The sequence below is a fragment of the Zonotrichia leucophrys genome, chromosome 21, assembly GCF_028769735.1.
Source record: "Zonotrichia leucophrys gambelii isolate GWCS_2022_RI chromosome 21, RI_Zleu_2.0, whole genome shotgun sequence".
In the NCBI taxonomy this organism is placed as follows: Eukaryota; Metazoa; Chordata; class Aves; order Passeriformes; family Passerellidae; genus Zonotrichia; species Zonotrichia leucophrys.
Genome location: NC_088190.1, coordinates 4,836,521 through 4,856,114, shown reverse-complemented (window position 1 = coordinate 4,856,114; position 19,594 = coordinate 4,836,521). Strand labels below are relative to the sequence as shown.

The window sequence follows — 19,594 nt, the reverse complement described above, 5'->3', positions numbered from 1 at the left end:
AGAGTACATGAATTGTTGTTGCTTTCAGCAGCACAGGGGAAGTCAGGCTGTTGTTCATTTCTGGTGTAGAGGGATCCACCTGCATGTTCCCATCGTGCTGCAGGGGGTGTGTTTGGAAAACTTTTAAAAAGACAAAGCCCCATTATCCCCCCAAAGGGTGACTTCACACCCCCATGATCTGTGAAATTGAGTAAATGCAAAGTCACTGTACCTTTCACTGCAGAGAGGCTGCTGGGAATCTCAGCCTGAGAATTTATTCTCCTGTCAGGGAAAGCTGTGTGGACACTATTCCACAAAGCATTTTATCTGTAGCTGGTGCTGCTGGAAGGAGAGGATTTGTATCACACTCTGGTTTCCTGTTGGAGTGTTCCAAAATTAGTCCCTCAGATTGGCCTTCTGCCCTCCTTCCCCAGGAAAGAATCACAAGGCCCAGCGTGGAGAGGAGCACACAGAAACCTCTTGGAGGCCGTGTCAGCACTGCAGGGAGTGACTGGAGGGTGGCTTGTCACAAATGTGATGTGTGACATGAGCCCTGTCAGCGTTGCAGCACCTTGAGCTGTGACTGGCCTTGTGCAAGGAGGGCTGTGTGCTTGAATTTACCCTTTCCCTGGAGCTGTGGCCCCTGAGAGCTGTTGTCAGCAGCTCTGGAACACCTGCAGTCCAATTCCTCATCCTCACCACGCACTGTTCCTGGCACCTTTGCATAAGCAAAGTCAGAATTGGATTGTTCCAGCTGAGTCTGTGCTGTGCTGCCTTCCTAAGCCATGAACAAGCTTCTCAGGGTACTCAGGTCCATGGGAATGCACTGAGGTTCTGGGAATGACACTCATGAGGTGCTCAAAATAACACAGTTCCTAGCAGAACATGCAGGACACAGGACAGTTGTGTGAGCTGGGCTTGGTGCCACTGCTGGGGCTCACATGGGGATCCAAGCTCTCTGTTCCTTGGGATGCTGACTGAATGTGTGTTTTTGGCAATATTTCCTTCTTTTGTGGGGTGCTAAAATAGTTTTGGGTCAAATTCAGCTCCTAGGTGTGAAATCTAGCAAGGTTAAATAAACCTTAATCAGACTTGCAGTGTTCCCATTAGCCATGTCAGGACAATTTTGCAAGGAGCCACTCCCAGAAAGTGATAAATGATTTTTGCATACAAGCTGCTGTGTAGTTCAGTGATCCCACCTACCCTCTCATGATAATATTCAAACCTTTGAGGATCCTTCAAGAAATTCTGGGAATCAGCATCTCAGCCCCGTGCAGAGTGAGACAAGACACAGTTCATGATGTATCTTTGTGTTGATGCTCGTAACCTTTATTGGGTCACTGCTAGAAAGCATATACAATGAATTCCCTTTCCTCCCTCTGGTTATCTTGAAATTTGTGGAGTGTTATGGTTTTATTTATTTCTTTTCATGTATTTCTTTTCTTTTCTTTATTTATTTTCTTTTCTTTTGCTTACTTGAGGCATTTGTGGCAGTTCCCATGACTGAATAATTTAAACCAGCAAAAGGACTCTCTTATCACTGAAACCCTGTCTATAGGAGGACTCATGATGATCTTTCAATTTTAAGCAAGTTGTTTTTTTTTTTTTTTTTCCTGCTAACCTGTTAGCATTTCTTACTGCAGAGGAAAAGCCTCTAGTCAAAAACTCATTTTCATTTTTACTAAGTTTTCTCTGTCTCATGTAAGTAAGATCCAGGCTTGTGGGTACCAGAATATTAATAAAACTTAAGATTTTGACTTTAGGCAAATGCAAGAAAATTTAATGCAACAGACAGGAGAGAGGTCCAGCACAGATGTCTAACGTGTTAGTTTTATTTAAAGATGGTCTGGCAGTGCTAACGTAAGAAACGTTCTTTAAAAAACATCAAATAAATAAATAAATAAATAAATAAAAATAGGAATAACTTTCTGTTGAGGAGCTTGGAAAGCATCTGGCTTTCATCTTGGGAGGAAGGGGTACTGTAAAGCATTCTTCAGAGCAGGTTCTAGGGAGGCTGATCCTAATTCCTCCGGTAACCTGCAAACCAAACATGAAATAAATGTTATTAGGATGTGTTCTTGTGTAGGTACGTGTCACCATTGTCAGCAATGCTTTTGAAAAACCAATACTAGGCTCAAATTAATTCTATTCTGAGACTTTTTCTTAAAGATTTAAAGGAGAAGCTGCTCCCTGCCATGGCACGGACACGGTCAGTGCTGTTCGGTGAAATGGCTTAGCCAGGACTCACCATTGCAGCCCATCCCACTGAGGGAGCCAATCCTGTCAATCCTCCTCCCAAAGCAGCCAGAATCCCTCATCATCCTGGGCATCTGCAGCCCCCTCAGTCCCTTGAGGAGGGGCTCCCTGTAGGACAGGGGGGTGTTGGGTGCCAGCCTGGGTTCAGCCTTCTGGTTGTCGCCGTCATCGGTGAGTTCCGGCAGGATCTCCTCCTGCGCTTTGGGTTCCTGCAGGTCAGGATTGGACTCCAGGGCTTCCATCATTGCAAACTTGTCCTCCAGTCTTTCCAGCAGAGCCTGTAAGAACAGGATTAACTGAATGAAATTCCTTGTTTTGTTGTCATTTGCTAATTATTCCAGTCATTCTGTTCTGTGTTCATCCATGGTCCCATAGCCCACCCTGGGGACACTGACAGGTTGGATCCCAGCCTTGCTGGTGTTGTTGGGTTCTGTCCTCTGCATTATTTCCCTGTTCACACTAATTCCATCTATGGGAAGGCATAGCTTCACCTTGTGAACTGAGTGAAGCTGCTTGCCATCATGTGCATCTTAATGGCAAGTTTAGAACACGATGGCAGAGAAGAAAATGCAAGATGTGGGTTGGACAGGGTCTGCTCAGCCCACCAGTGGTACACAGCCCGAGAGAACCTCCAGCCACACAGCCCACTCCCATGTTACTGCTTTGTCACCCCTGGCTATTTCAATGGACATCATTTGGAGAAGCTCTAGTGTTTTCCTGCCCCAGGGATTACAGGATTGCTACTCCTGAAAGTAACTGAAAATACCTGTGTGGTAAATTCATACAGCCTGCTGTGTGACTGCTTGCTCGGCACCATTCTTTGTAATTTGTAAAGCTTTGTGTAACTGGGGTCAGATAACCTCCTCAAGGGCAGCTCAACCAATTAGAGGAATCTAATTGCCCAACTCTAGAATATGAATATAGAGGAATGAGCCTTATGGCTTGCCTGACAGTGAGTGCATTTGGAAGCCACTCTTCCTGGCTGCTGGAAACACCCCAGATGCAGCTTTACCTCAAATTGTCCTTATCAGCTCAGGGAGTTTGTTCTTAGGGCCTGAGAACAGCTTTGGGAAGCTGGTTACTGGTACCAACCAGCCCAAGGAAAGGTTTGAGCTTTCAGATCCCATCAGAGTCTCAAGCTTGTACTATGCTGTAACAATAGATTTTCTCTATCATTTGTTAAAATGCTTAGCGGTAATTTTATAGCTCTGGAAGCTTTTCTGGATGAGCCACACTAAATTAATGTGTTATTCCTCTAGTAAAATTTCTAAAAGTTTGTCTTTGGGTGCTCCACTCTACCTCCTCATCTCTCATCCATACACAAGCAGGTCTCTCAAATTCACAAAGCTAGAGCCATATGGCTGCCCTGTGGAGCAGGGGTAAGCACATAGACAGGACCCCACCTCAGAGTTTTCTATTTGTTCTTACAGAGCTACTCTGATGATTTTTTCCTTCCCTGGAACTTTGTTCCCTGGAAGATGTGTCTTTAAAAGAAAAAGAACCGAAACACCAAACCAGACATCCTGCAATCACAATTTTGGTTCCCACTACTGCCCAGGAGCTGGGGTGAACCCAACACAGGAGGATATTTCCCTACAGAGCTTCTCTGAACCCCTCTGAAAAGCTTTGTCCCCCAGCATGAGATGTCTGATGTGGTTATTGCAACCCAACCATGCAAAAGGAAGGCAAATCACCCCCTCACACCCTGCTGAGCCCCCCAAAAGTTTACCCTTGCAAAATGAGAGTCCTCACCTCCATGCTGGCCAGTTCTTTGGCAGGGCTGAGGCTGTAGATGGGGTTGGCTCTGCTGGGCTGGAGCTGGATGAGCAGCAGCAAAAGGAAGCCATAGAAAAATGAGCCTTTAGTGTCCATGGCGCTGAGCTCGTTGGGAGTTGGGAAGTTCAAGCTGTTTCTTCTGAGATGTCCCTTCAAGTCTCTTTCTTCCTCGTGGTGTTGTGTCTCTTGTGAAGCTCGTCTTTTATACTCTTTGGGTGATCCCTGCTTCCTAGGTTATCAGTGGGTTTATCTCGGGCACATTCCAGTCCCACTGCAGGCATGCAGCTCTGTCAAGGGAAGATTCCCTTTATTAGCTGTCATTAGGCAGCAGCTGCTGTTGCTGAGGAATGTATGTCACAAGTCAGTGATTTCATGTCACTCCCCCTCCTCTTGATACCAGGAGCTGTGATTACATAGTCCAGTTGGAAATTCTTAGCAATTCTCTTTCAAGAGACCCCTATGGTCAGATTTACAGAGATGGGAAACAATCCCAAAACTGCTCTAAACTTTGCTCACTTAGAAGATTTCCATAAAGAAAATGCCTTTTACAGGGGAAAGAGCAGGCTTTCAGATCAGTGTTTGGTGAAGAGTCAAGAATGACGATAAATTGTCTTTCAGGACACCTAAAGCATTGTGCACACTTCTTATATGGAATATGCGCGGCCACCACCTACAGAAAATGTGCTGAAAATCCCAGATTTGGGCCATTTTCCCATTGCTCCTGAGGTGATATCACCACAGAAACTCTGTGTTTGTGTGTTAGCAACAAGAGCAGCCCCTGGACCTGCAGCTCAGTGCAGAACCGGCAGTGGGGAGAGCGAGCACCTCCAGCCCTGCGCGACAACCGGCTCGGCACCGCTGACAAACACTAGAGTTTGTCAACAGCCAAAAGCTTAAATAATGGGATTTCTGTAAGCACTCATGGTAAGGCTTCACCCTGCATCAATAAAATACAAAGAACAGGCAGCCAGTTTCAGCAATAATCTTATTTTACCGTCATACAAGAAAGAAACCTGTTCAATGAGAACTTAGCTGGTTTTATTCAGAATCTGTCCCGAAGAAAGAATGGATGAATCTGTGTATATGTGAGTTTTGTGAGAAGTTAAAACAAAATCTTAAATATAATATATAAAAAAATTAAAAGTATTTATTTGTTTAAGTGCTGGATGTCTTAAAATTTGCTAGAAACTGCCTGTTCTTAGATGAGAAATTACAGAAGTACAGAAATGCTTCAAATTTCTCTTCCGTTTTTGTCTTTGTACATATAGTATAACTAAAAATTAATCCTTTTACAGAAATGCAAGAGAGTTCTAAATCATGAAGCAATAGCTTTTTTTCATTTTCCTAATGTTTCTTGTTATTTTAAATTGAAACAACAACAAATATAGGAGTAAGTTGAATGTCAGTCTAGTAATAATTTGTTGACTTTTCATATGAACATATATCTTGAAAGAAAAACCTGAGTATGCTTTCAAAATAACAATAGAATGAAAAACTATTGCCCATGTCTTATATGTCTTAATATGGTGTTTATGTACAAACATGTGCACATACTGCTCACATGATCAGCTACCAAAATTATACCAGAAAGGACATTCTCAAGGTTGTGAAGTCATGCTCAAATGCTACTTCTTCCTAATATAGCCCGAAGTCAGCCCAACTCTGTGTATGTTCTGATGAAGCCCTTTATTAAAAGAGTTCTCTGTGTTTTTCCTCAATGCTTTATTTGTTTCAGAACATAAAGGCAACACTATTTGTTTTGTATTATTGTATTTTTTTGTGTTATTAATTTTGTATTATTACACTTTCTTATTTTGTGTTTTTAAAAAAGAATTAAGATCCTGATAGCTTATTTTTTATATTTAACATTCTATACTGCAGTGTCTGTATAATTTGTTAATTAGTTACAAATTTTCTCTTCCTGCTGCTCTTTGTTTGTTTGTGCCAAGGTGTTTGTTACACTTTGTTTTGTAAACTGCAAAAGTGGGAGAAGATAAACCAGAATTATTCGTTCATTTTGAGTGTCCAATTTAAGATAATTGGAATCGGTTATTGTTGTATTTCTTGTTTCTTTCCTTTCACATCCCCCCACACTAAGTATTCTCTAGTGCTCTCTGTACAAAAACATTTTGTAGCTTGCTCTGACATTTCCTTTGTGTCTGTTTTGGTTTTTTTTTAATTTGTTTTGTTTTGTTTTTATTTTTGTTTTGTACAGCAGCCCCTGTGGCACAAACCCAGCAGCAAGAAATTGAGAGACACAATATTAATCTCAGATGTGAAATATTTTGCTTTCAGTGACCTGTCCCTGTGAAACAATCTAATTGTCCAGGATTTTAGTCATTAAGTCATACCCCAAGATAGTCCTTTATTTACTGGTTCATTCTTTTTCATCTTCTGTGTTCCATGGCAGATAAATAAGATGCAGCAGCCTTGACAACACTTTTCTAAGAAAAAGGAAGCTTCTAAGGAAAAATTTGTGCTGTATTCCATGTACAATGTAGTGAAGTGTAGACATGGGATGAAATGGCTGCCGGTCACAGTAGCAGTTGTATTTTCACAGCCAAATTCTGCCCTCAGTTATCCATCTTGCAGTTCTGCCAAAGCAAACGGAGTGTGAAATGTCAGAACTCAGCTCATCATTGTTAAGCTATAAAAGTCACTTGTTTATCTCAGTCTTATCACCCAGGTAAATTAATATGGACTTTAGGCTTTATAGCCTAGCAGTAAAGTCAAGATCTGGCATTGCCCATGCTCAGCTGTCTCGGGTTTTGGTTATTAATTGCAGCCCTGAGATGTGCAGGGTGTCTCTGTTTCAGCCTGCACAACTGAAGAACGAGTCTGGACTCTTCACTTTTCAGTCTTGAGGTTGTTTATTAATTCTTATCTATAAAATTTTCTTTCTGCTCAGCAGGGCAGCCACAGGCACTCTTTGTGTTGTCCTTTTATACCACAAACTACGTATAACATATTTACACTTAATTCCCAATACCTACCACCTGCGTTAGACAGTGAGCTTCTACTCTAAACCAATCCCAAAGTGCCAACATCACTGCAGAAAATGGAGAACAAGAAGAAGAAGAGGAAAGGATGGACACACCCAAGTTCCTCCATCTTGTCCCCATAACCCCCCTACCAAAAATCCTAAAATCCACATTTTCACCCTGTGATCATTTTGTTGTTACACCATTCAAACCTGTGTGACTTTCAGGTCCTCATACAAAGCTGACAACTTGCTCCAGGGGTCAAAATCAAATCCCCAGGTGCTCTGGGCAGCATGCCAGGGTCTCTGAGCCCCCCAATGGGGTCCTTGGCAACTCTGGACACCCAGAGGGATGCACTGAGTTCTGACACAGCTGGGCATTTCCCCAGTAAAATATCTGCCTTAACAGGGCAGAAGGTTCTTCTGCAAAGCTTTCTGTGACTGGTTTTGGGGAACCTGGCACATTCCCCCTGCTGCCCAGGGTGTGGGGTGGGAGCTGTGGTGCCAGGAGGCTCCGTCAGAGCAGCTCTGGTTGTTCAGATCAGAGAGATGCTGCTGGCAGCCGGTGTGTGGGTGCTGTGATGAGGAGATGGCACTGCCCCTTCCCCAGCCAGGTGATTCTGTGTCCTTGTTTTTCAGCCCTGTGAGGGTAAGGACTGTAACCCTGGGGTTGGCACTGTGTGGGTTCCATGTGCAGATGGACAGACCTGCCCCAAGTGCTGCCCTGACCTGCTGCACATCCTGGCACTGCGTCCATTCTGCTGCTGCCACGCTGGGCTGGGCACTGTGAGCTGTGTGTGCAGAGCCTCCTGTTCTCAGGGACAGCCTGGGTTTGGATTCCTTTCATCTCCCAGTGACAAAACCTTTGACAAAACTGTGCCACACTGTGACCGCGTTCACAGGGGTGTGAGGATGAGGGAAAAGAAGGATCTGACTCCATGTTTCAGAAGGCTTGATTTATTATTTTATGATATATTTTATATTAAAACTATACTAAAAGAATAGAAGAAAGGATTTCATCAGAAGGCTGGCTAAGAATAGAAAAGGAAAGAATGAATAACAAAGGCTTGTGGCTCAGACAGAGTCCGAGCCAGCTGACTGTGATTGGCCATTAATTAGAAACAACCAACATGGGCTAATCAAAGATCCACCTGTTGCATTCCACAGCAGCAGATAACCATTGTTTACATTTTGTTCCTGAGCCCTCTCAGCTTCTCAGGAGGAAAAATCCTAAGGAAAAGACTTTTCATAAAAGATGTCTGCGACACCACACCGCACCCAGGCTCTCTTTCCCTGCATGATGGTTAGATTGAGAAGGAAATTAATCGGTGAGGCCATCAGACAAGAATCAAAACAGAAATGTAAAAATGTCTGGAGTGGCCATCCTGCAATTAAGAGGATGCAATTAAGTGGTGCCTCACTTTTTCCAAGGGGGGAGTTAAATTTTCATCCCAAGCACGGGTTGTTTCTCCCGGTGATTGTGTCACATTGTCTGTGTGCTGGACCCTGCAGGCTCAGTGCTCAGGGAGCCCCGGGCAGGCTGGGGCAGCCCGGCGGGGCCATTGGCGTCTGTCCCCGGTGCTGAAGCCCTCGCAGCCCTTTGCCGGCACCTGCAGCTGCTCCCCGGTGTGTTTTCAAAGCTATTTTTAAAGCCCAAGGGGAATAAATACAATTGGCCCTCTGATAATAAGCTAGCCAGAAGTGAGTCTTGGATGAGACCAAATCTCAGTTTCTGCCTTACATCACTTCAAATCAGACACACCAAAAGCACACATATTTGAGAAAGATATCTGAATGTTTCTTTCCATGTAGGAGTACTTTTATTGGAGGCTTTTGTCCTCAGCAGCTTGTGTTACCCTGGTCTGTAAATTCATGCATTGCTTCTTAGCAAAGATGGAAAGGGCACAGCTCGAGAGGAGCTTCCCTCATCTGACTGGCATCCTCACTTCAAAGCTTAGCTTGGATTATTTAAATGCTAATAGAACCCAGCAAATTACCTAAAGTACAACCACACCTGGCTTCAGTCTTGGGGATCTAATTATAGAGGCTTTTATGTGAGATAAATTGCTCTTGCTTTGAGAAAAGTGCCTTTTTAAAGTGTTCCCACAAATTGCCAGGTGATGGGGTGGCACATCACCAGCCTGACCTCTGTAATTGCAATTCTTATCTGCTTCTTATTCATCTTCTGTAGGATTCTGTTCACAGGTGCTCGCAGCTCAGACTTCAACCTGCTCTGACCTCTTATTTTTCTGCAAATAAACTTCAGTAGTTCTTGCCTTCCACTGGGTTTTCAGTGAAATTTCAACATTAAGAAACCTTTATGTCTGTGACAACATCCCTGCTCTAGGGCTACTGGGAGCCAGGAACAAGCTTTAGACTCAGGATTATCAGAAAGGAGGCTGCAAACTTCTCATTAACTCCAGGTGTCACAAGATATGATTTTAAGCCATGTATAGGCTGGCTATTGGTATGGAATTATGCTGGAAGATGAAAGAATAACACAGTTTTCACTCTGGACTTTAATTCTTTTTTTGATTGGTAGAAATCTTAATTTTCTTGTGATTTTTCTCTTAGGAATGGCAATTCAGAGTGTAACAAATTCATTATGAACTAAAGTCATTGTATCAGGGCTGTGTATGCATATGGCAACAAATACCTGCTCAGTGCATTTTCACAGTTGCTGTTGCTTTGTTAATAAAGTTAAATTAAACAGATTAACTAGCAAACAACATAAGACCTAACCAAAAATGTTAAACAGAGAAGCCTTCAGGATATGTTTTTCAATTTGTTCCTTCTAAGAGTGGATTTTTCAAATACTGGATTGCTATGGAGAGTTGGTGGTGTTTGGGTTTCTTGTGTGATTTTTTTGTTTTTTTTATAATTTTTTTTTGTATTGTGGGTTTTTGTTTCTTTTTTCTTTTTTTTTAAATAAAACAAATACTAAGGAAAATTTGTTTTCCTCCATCAGTGGCGGATGCAAATGCAGAGTCACTGCTTTCTAGTGATGTCTGCTAAGAGAGCTGCCCTTTGTTCAAATTGTGGGTCAGAGATTTGGGGCTTTGGTTTCTGTTTATCAGACAAAAACCCTCTGAAATGCTCCTGAATTCCAATGTCTAACTGCAAACTAGGGCTCTGTTTCAGGAATGAAATATGAACAAATCACACAGCAAACCTCGAGGCAAATTCATTACATTATGGAAAACAGTTTATTACCTGTGACATAATGAGACTTGTTTATTTATACAGTCAGTAAACAAAGAGTACAAATGTAGTTTTCTGCAATTAATTTTCAGATAGATGTTGACAAATAAATACTCTGATACAAACAGGCAGTACAGCAAAGGTGCATTTTGTTGGACAAGTAAATCATGGGAGAAGTGGGTTTGTTTGCTCAGTACAGAGCAGAACTGTAGCAGGCAAGGGGTGTTTGAAACCCCAAAGTTATCCTGTCAATAAAGAAGATCAATAAGAAATAGAAGTATAAAGGGTTTCACATATGGAAATTAACTGTTTTCTTGCTGTTCTAGAGGCAGATTTAGCTCCACTGCTCTGCTTAGAGTTTGTTTGGATTGAAGCAATTATCCCTGGGGAGCAGAGAGGAAAAACCTCTCTGATTTTCTAAGACAAGATGAAATGCTCACAGCTGACTCAGAGAAAGGAGGGAAAGCAAATAAAACAGAGGAGTGGCATTCACAGGTTTTAAATCTACATCTGATGACAGTGAATTCTGAGGAAAGTAAAATAAAAAATTCTGTTTGTGATAGGAGGGGGAAACTTAACTTTAAGGCACCATTTCCTTAAAGCTGAACTAACTCTGCTCTTTTGCATATTTCTGCAAGTTATATATGAACACACACCAGCAGCCTCTGCCTCTCTCTTACCACAGCAGAGTCAGCATCCTAATCCACTCAGTGACCCAATTCTGTCCAGTCTGACACCAAAACAGCCCCTGTGTGGTTTGGGGAGCCCCTTTTTCCTTCTGCCCTGGTATCTGCGGGGTGAGCTCAGGAGGTGGCTGAGGAATCTCTGGGTGGCAGCAGCATCAGCCACGGGAACGTCCCTGGGCTGCTCCCTGGTGCTTTGCACCCACTGCAGTTCAGTATCTGGCTGATCAAGGACATCTCCTGCCATCAGCTCGTCCTGCTCATGCTCCCACTCTTCTGACACCAGGGGATGCTCCAGGTCCTCATCCAGCAATTTGGACACGCTCTGGAAAAAGGGAAGGGCAGGAAGTGGGAAAAGATAAGAAGGAGGGGTTTGGGAAACTCTCATTATTTCCATGTAAGCCGTACTCAGTGCTAAATCTGAGGATGTATTTCTGAGCTGCCAGACTGCCAGTTAAGTGTTTCCTAGAACTGCGAATAAATCTTAGAAATTATCTTGGACATTTCTTTGCACGCTTTATGATGCCTTTTTCAAATTTTTCGTAATTTATAGGGATAAATTATGAAAAATTATGAAAAATTATTAAAAATTTGAAAAAGGCATCATAAAGTGTGCAAAGAATGTATAAGACAATCCTTCAGAACCAATTTCAGCACGTCTCTTGCCATTGCATTAAGGCATCCTTAATGAATAAGGAAAAGGAAAAAATAAGGGAAATAAGGAAATAATAAGGAATAAGGAAAAAGAATAAGGAATAAGAATAAGGAAAAAGAAAAAAAATAGTGAATAAGGAAAAAGAAAAAAATAGTTGATATCTAAGAGAATTAATGCAATGGCAGGAGACATGCTGAAATTGGTTCTGAAGGATTATCTTATACATTTCTTAGCACACTGAGAGGTCACTTCATATATGGCAATGCCAGCTCCCTAGTGCAGTAACTGAAATGTTTTGGAACTCCTGCACAAACAAATACACAGAGGTACACATACATACTTTCCCTTTTTCTTATATTCTGCACCTGGCAGTCACAGGCAGGGGCTGCATTGCTGCTGAGCTGAGTGAGGAGGAGATCCTGCATTCATAACCCTTAATTCCTTTTTCAGCTAAAACCAGGGATTTCAGGGGTGCAGGCAGGTGACTGCTGCAGGGCTTCAGATCACAGCCCTCCCAGAATAATTCCTTTACTCCAAAAGCTCATTGCTACACTCACAGGATGACCCTGAATGTACAATCCCCTAACTGAATCCACAGGAAAAAAACCCCAAATATTTTCCTTTCAATCACCTCATGTGATCAGAAATTTAAATCCAGTGATCAATGACTTTAATTTCCTCTGTTTAATCACTTTGAATCTGCCCATCTCAGCATTCCTGCTGTCATGTTATCTCTTTAGGATGGGTTTGGAAGAAGCAGAGCTCATCTGACACGTCCAATTCCTAAAGAAGCATCAGCTTCTTTCAGCTCTATTCAGTCACTTACCTGCAAGCTGGAGATGGATCTGGCCCCTGCCTGGTTTTGACTGACAATGAGCAGAAGAAGGAATCCAGGGCAAAAAAGGAGTTTCAGGTTCATGTTTGGTGTCTGATCCCTCTTCCCTTAAGTCTCTGCAGGTCAGTGTTGCTCTGTGTCTCCAGCTATCAGCATTTATATCTCCCTCCAACCCCTCCCAAATCTACCTTTGGAGTTCCTGCTGGTGCAAGGATTGGTTTGAGGTTTTGATCTGGTTTCATCCACCCAGGAGGAGGAGGGGGAAGACGAGGAGGAGGGAGGAAATAATTCTCTTTTCTGGTGGTGAATTAAAGGAGCAATTTCCACTCAGGCAATGCAGCATCCATCTGGAGTTTTGGTGGCACGGATGTACGTGAGTGAGCACAGCTCAGGATTCCTTGGGCTCACTGCTAACCCTGTATTTTTTTATCCAAAGGAAAATAACTGTGAGAGAGCTGTGAAGTGGGAAAGGAAGTGAATGGTGTCCCCACCACATCCCCCTGGCTCCTTTGTCACTGTGAGCTCCATACCAGAGGGATGAGCTCAGAAAACATGCTCAGAACTGAGTGTTATTACATAATAATGCTATCATAACATAATAATATATATAACTTATTAATATGATGTTATTGACTTCAGAGATGAAAGAGTGTGATTTGGACAAGAAGGGGAAAACCAATTATTACAAATTCAAGTTGCAGTGGTTATTGGCCTGAATGACAGCGAGTGTGGCCAAAACCTGACATGCACAGAAAACTTCTACAAGGCTTAAGTTGAGGAAGAAATTCCTCTTTCCCTGGATCCAGCTTAAAATAGTTCCTTTGTGTGATCTTTGTCTATTGTACACGTTTTCTATTAAATCACAATCAGTCTGAAAGGAAGGACAGGCTTGAAATTTGGCTTCACTGAAAAATTGAGATGCAATAACACTTCTTGCCCTTTCATGGCATTTTTGCACACATGTGATGCACAGAGTTAAAGGCCATCAAGCTGGACCTACATGGAGGAAATGGAAATTAAAGACCATCTGGTATTTTTCATCTGATATTTGAGTTACTGAAAGCTTGCAAACCAGTTTTCAGTATCAACTTGTTGGTCCTGGAAGCTTGGAAAAAATAATTCTGTGATGTGTCAGCAGGTTTAATGTTTTCAATGCTTTTTTCTTGTGCAGATCAGTTTGAGGTATCATTTTAAATGGGTGTTGTAAGAAGACAGCTTAGAAACATCCCTCTGTGAAGGAAAAGGAAGTTTCATGTTATTATATTGTTGAGGTTTTTTTGTGGTTGATGCTGGTGAAAACCACATTTGACATGAATCTTGTTTGTAAATGAAATTGAAATCATCATCCCAGAGGTTTGAGGTGTGTATTTCTCAATGTAACAACACAGTGAGAAAAGGTCAGGGCAGTTTCAGGTTCATCTTTTCCCCAGGATTGTTTTGTTGTTTTGAATGGCTTCTCACAGGTCTGCAGAAATGGATAATAAATCTTCTTGAGAAAACCTTGAGATCTCTGAAGTTGTTTTGGGGTTCTGCTGAATGTTTCTCTGGTTACTCTCATTAGTACAATCCTCATCTATGACTGTGCTGGTAAAAGAATAATTAAGGCTGGACAGGATTTCTAGAAGTCTGTGGTGCAATCTTGAGCTAAAGCAGAGCCAGCTTAGATGAAATTTCTCAATGCCTTGTCAAGGTGAATTTGAAAACCTTCAAGAAACAACGATTTACCAAAATCCACTTGGAATTTTTCCCATTGCCATTTGTGTCATTGCCTCTCACCCTAATGCCTTGGTCTGGATATTCACAGAGATTTATCATTGCAGCTAAGATGGAGACCTCAGCACAAACATCAGTCTATGAGAAAGAATGAACCCCTGAGGACAGCAGAAAATGTTTTGGAGTTAGAGTTAGAAAATGGCTTTGTGTCCCTTTTTGAAGTGTTCCTTTGTATGGCAAGTCTTTCATGTAGGGTGGAAGGAAGCAGGTTGGTGTGTGTTGCTCATCTCCAGAAGTTGTTTACCAGGTTCCTGAGATATTTCTCCTGTATCATCAGAAATCTGATTAGGAGCAAGATGAGGGCAAACTATTCCTCTGGTGTGGGGGTCCCAGCTGTGGGTTCCTCTGGGTCTGGGTTGAAGGCACTGAGACAGCAGTTCATGTTCACACTCAGGTGTTTATTATTCCTTATCACTGAAACAGTCTCACTGCTGTGAGTTGGGCAGCTTTTCATCAGAAGGCACAAAATGGCCAACAATCTCTTGGTACAAGGGCTTTTCAGACTAAACTGTCCAATTAAGAGCTGACACCTGGATTATTTTCCCTTTTAACCCAATAACTGATCCCACAGAGCTGCAATGCAGACTTTTCTGCTCAATTACAAAATGCCCCCCAAACCCATGAAGAAGAAACCCAGGACAACACCCTGTGCCCTCTATCTTGCTGCCATCCACAACACACTAAAAATCCCAAACCTCAATTTCTCACCAAGTGATCCACCTGCACTGCTCTCTATAATTTATTTCACACTTTTGTGGATTCCAGGCTATTCTGGAGTTTAGGAAACTTTCTCCATGAATGAGGGTCAGAGTCAGTGCTGCCCTGAGGGAACAGACACAGAAATATTCCCAGTGCCCTGGGTTTCCACACTCTGGGGATTTACCTGCCCATCCCATGAGGTTGCTGAGCACTGAAGTTGACAGCACATAAATTAGGTTTGGTAAGGGATCATTGGAGCCCTGCTGCAGTAACTCATCTTCCTCCTTCCAAGCTCAGTGACCCCTTTAGCCTTTTTCTCCCTCCCAGCTGCTCAGGCCAACATTCCCTGGCTGGCTGAAAGGGCAGTGGTGTTTCTGCAGCACTTTCATCACAGAGGGATCACTGAGCCTGTGAGGGATGCTGGCACCAGGGGCTCCTCACTGAGACATTGACATTTAGCTGGAAAAATGCTCCAAGCATTTTCTTGGTGTCCCCCTGCCTCCCCTCCCTGGGTGGGCTGCAGCTGGGCTGTGCAGGCTCAGTGCACAGCAGCACCACCATGAATGGGTGCTTATTTAAATTTATAAAATAAATTATTAAATTTATTAAAAGTTTCAGTGTCACGCGGATGGTTGAGTTCATCACTAGATGTGTTGATCTGGACATCCTTGCTTCCACATGATCTTTAGGTTGGATCTCAGAAATTCATAGGTTGATCTTGCACCAAACTGCTCAGAATCCAAGTTTCTCATTCTCTGTGTTTTATGGGACATCTTTGGTGTTTGGAGGTCTAATTTTTCTGCATGGAGCAAGGCTGGACTGGCAGTGGGAGCAGCTGCAGGCAGGAAAGCTGTGGCATTCGTTTTCTGCCCTTCCTGACTCCTCACGGGAGAGAGAAACAGAACCTTTGTGGGCAGCATGGACAGGACACATCCCCAGCTGCTCCGAGCTGGGACATTCACCCAGGTCCCTCTCTTGAGATCCCATCCGGGCTCCTGGTTTGGTTACTGAGGTGTGTGGTGACCTCTCCTGGTGAGTGGAGAACGTGCCTCAATTTCCAGAGCAACTTCTGCTAAAAACAGAGAAAATAATAGACCAGACACTGAGAGGCTTCAATAAAATTATTTCTTCATAATCAAAACCATGGTGCATGCACTGCAACAAAGTTCTGAGTGTCTCTTTTTTGGGGTTTAGTCATGGAAGTGTGTGTGAGTGGTCATGTCTTGGGAAGGCTCTTGGTATGTCTATGGTGTATTGTTTATTTAAACATTAAAGTTATTAAAAGCTTCAGTGTCACATGGATGGTTGGATATGTTGATCTGGACTCTCATAATGGATTTTACAGGATGCAAGTTTGTGTAGGAAGAGAAGGGTGTAAGGAGGATATTTCTTGAGCATTTTATCTGGGATAACACTTGCCAGGTATTTCTTTGAGCTCAGCTCACCCTGGCATAGCTGGGAGCAGTGTCACCAGTGCCCATTGACCAGGGTTTTATTGCCAGGCAGCCAAATCCAGGGGCAAGAGGTCACACCATCCCATTGTGCTATTTATGGCTGCATGCCATTTGTCACTGTGGGGCTTGAAGAAGGTGAAGCCATTTCTAGAAATGGCTAAACAGCTACAGGAATGAAATGGCTCCTGTCCTAGGAGTTGCAGTGGTTGTTTACTTCCCTTCTGCCTCCCCTAACAGACTGGTGACGGACCTAAAAATAACCCAACTAACTAAAAATGTAATCATTACATAAAGCCTGTCCTCCACAAAACCCTCAGCAGATTTTCCCTCAGCCTGTGAGAGTGGCACTGTACGTAACCTAAATTTTGTGCTCCCAGAGCAGGATCCCAATTGTCCATTAGTTTTGACAAAACTCAGGTTTGTGGACTGTGCTTGACTAGAGAGTGGTGTAGGTCAGTTTTGAGAATAGGGAGGTAAACTACCCTGATTTTTGTCCAGGACTCATGCATGTATTCTTCTTCTTCCTGCTAACATTTATGGTTCTTTTCATCAATGCTTCTCATCAGTTCAGGTACAACTGCACACCTGTTGCCCTGTTCTTCTGAAGTTCTTAGAAGAAGAAGGCTTAGAAGAACTTTAGAACAGGGCAACAGGTACATGCAAGTGTGCAGTAATGTAATGGAGTTATATTACATTACTGTAATGTAACTCAATTTTTGTAATGTAGTTTCTCACGCACTTTTCATGTAAATAATGATTGTTTTGCATTCATTTCTGGAGGAGGAGAGAACTGATGGACCAGTGTGGCTGGAGAGGTGGCAATTTCATCCTCCAATCCATGGTCACTTTTGAAAGTCTATAAATATTGGAGTTTGGAAATAAACTGCTCTCTTTTTACCTTGGACATCTCAGCTTGTGTGTGTAATTCATCGTTCATTTCTTGCCCAATTGCAACATGTACCCACTCTTGCTTATTGTGATTAGAGGGCAAATCCTTCCTGTTGAGAACTGCAAGACCATCCTGGAATTCTGCAGTGGATGCCCACAAAGCTGCATGTGAACAGAGGGAATTTCTTGCTGCAGTGGGAAGGATGCAGCTTCACCCAGAAAATCTGGGAAAGCAAAGCTGCTCTCCCTCAGGAACTCAGCGTGGCTGCTCTTATCACCCTCTGTTCTTGATTTAACAACCTTTCTTTGTTTTCCCAGAAAATACTCACCGTGATTGCCAAGCTTCTGGAAATAGCTGGAGCCTTTTGTGCTGCAGGGTGGGTGGCTGAGGGCCAGAGGGACAGGATATTTTAGCTGTTGCTTCTCAGCACAGCGTGACTGGCAAGCAGCCTTTCAAAAACCAACACTCCAAAGCTGTGATAAGGTGCTCAGGCTGCAGGGCTGGAGGCTGTGCTCATGCTTGAGATAAAGTTCACTGTCAGCAGCACATTCACACCTCCCCTGTCACAGCCCCTGGCCCTGCCATTCCCACCAGGCGCTTGCAAAGCCTCAGCCCTGGGGGATCAGGGCCTGGGCTGTGCCCACAGGGGCTGCACAGCTCCCTGTGCCCTTGGGCTGACATTGGTTAGAAGGAATACTGTGATTTGTCACTAAGGATAGTCCCCCACAACCTTGGACTCAAACCCTTTCCCTTGGGATGTACTGTCTGGATGAAAGAGGAATGGGTGGAGTAAGAGTCTGAATGAGGGATGTGGGACTCCAGGTAGCTCTTTAAAATGCAGTTTATTGTATCCAAGGTGTCACAGCAGTCCAGGGTCGTGGGTGACACAGTCTGTGCCCACAGCTGTCAGCTCCAGCTGCAGCCAGGCCTGGAGACCCACATCCCTCATTGAGGCTCTTATTAACCTCTCTTACTAATGGTGCCCCACGTTGAGCACCACTGTAAGAACCCAAATGAGAGATGTGGGACTCCAGGGGCTCTCCAAAATGCAGTTTATTGTACCCAAGAGTTACACAGTCCAGGGTCATGGATGACAGAGCTTGTGTCAGCTCCAGCTGCAGGCAGGCCTGGAGTCCTGCATTCCTCATTGAGGCTCTTACTAACGGTGCCCCACGTTGGGCACCACTGTAAGAGCCTAAATGAGGGATGTGGGACTCCCAGCAACTCTCCAAAATGCAGTTACAGCAGCCCAGGGTTGTGGGTGACAGAGCTGTGCCCACAGCTGTCAGCTCCAGCTGCAGGCAGGCAGGCCTGGAGATCCACATTCCTCAGTCAGGTTCTTACTAATGGTAAGAACCCCATGTTGAGCAGCACTCTAAGAGCCTGAATGAGAGATGTGGGACTCCAGGGGCTCTCCAAAATGCAGTTTATTGTATCCAAGAGGTTACAGCACTCCAGGGTTGTGGGTGACAGAGCTGTGCCTACAGCGGTCGGCTAGAGCTGCAGGCAGGCCTGGAGACCCTTTGGTTTCAGTTACAATGCATTATATACTTTTCTTTTGGTTACAATGCATTATAGACTTTTCTTTGCTGAGCATCTCAATACAGCAGAACCAATCTATACCTTAACTGTTATCTATAGCCCATCATAACTACTATAATTACCATATCCATGTTACTGTTCTCCAATCACTAAAAGTTAGTACATTATGGTTTAAGCTAGAAGTTGTTATTCAGTTTTCTTGCAGTGGAAAATTCTGAGACAATGTGGATTTTTCTGTGCAATTACAAAACATCACCCAAACCCATGAAGAAGAAGGAAGAAGAAGGTAAAGAAGAACCAGCTGCCTCCACCCTAAACCCCCCATCTTGCTTCATATTTATTTCTATATTCTAAAATCCCAAACTCTAAGTTTTCCCCCATGTGATATTACACACTTCTAACCAACTCCACACTTTAATCCCAGTGCTATCAATCAATTTTGGAAGGCTTCTCCACAGCCTCAGATCAAATGCAGTGTTCTCTTGCGGGTCTGTGCCTTTCAGCACAGAAAGTTTAAAATTCTCAGCATCCAGGTTCCAACAGATGGGAAACCTTGAATAATATGTGCAAGAATAGCAGTAATGGGAAGGTGGAGTAAGAATACAGCCACACAATCTGCTTTTTATAGAAAATAGTGCTTCAGTGCTTTCTGAAACAGGGGAGAACCCTCCAAAGGGCCTTCATTTGAGCACTCAAAACCCATCTTAGAAAAAAACTGCTTTATGAACAGTTGCCTACACTTTAAATCCCGTAACTGTTCAGTTAAAACCATCACATCAGTATGGGTTGCACAGAGAGAGGCCACGGGACCTCAGAGGCAGAAAATGTTTTTAGTATTCCTTTCCCACTGGAGATTCCTCACATAACTTCAG

The 19,594-nt window shown here is 43.4% G+C and overlaps 1 protein-coding gene across 1 annotated transcript; it reads right to left on the bottom strand.

Annotated features, from left to right (window-relative positions):
* Positions 1-2,189: 2,189 nt before the first annotated feature.
* On the bottom strand, positions 2,190-4,502 carry NPPA (natriuretic peptide A). Its single transcript, XM_064730906.1, has 2 exons — positions 3,988-4,502; positions 2,190-2,513 (listed from the first exon to the last, which is right to left on the bottom strand). The coding sequence occupies exons 1-2, from the start codon at positions 4,105-4,107 to the stop codon at positions 2,190-2,192; spliced, it is 444 nt and encodes a 147-aa protein (XP_064586976.1). The 5' UTR covers positions 4,108-4,502.
* Between the last annotated feature and the right edge of the window lie 15,092 nt (positions 4,503-19,594).

Excerpts from the sequence above, each read along its gene's own strand:
- NPPA (XM_064730906.1), bottom strand. The coding sequence starts at position 4,107 with ATGGACACTAAAGGCTCATTTTTCTATGGCTTCCTTTTGCTGCTGCTC. Across the intron at positions 2,514-3,987 it reads AAGAACTGGCCAGCATGGAG|GCTCTGCTGGAAAGACTGGA; the intron begins GTGAGGACTCTC and ends CTGTTCTTACAG.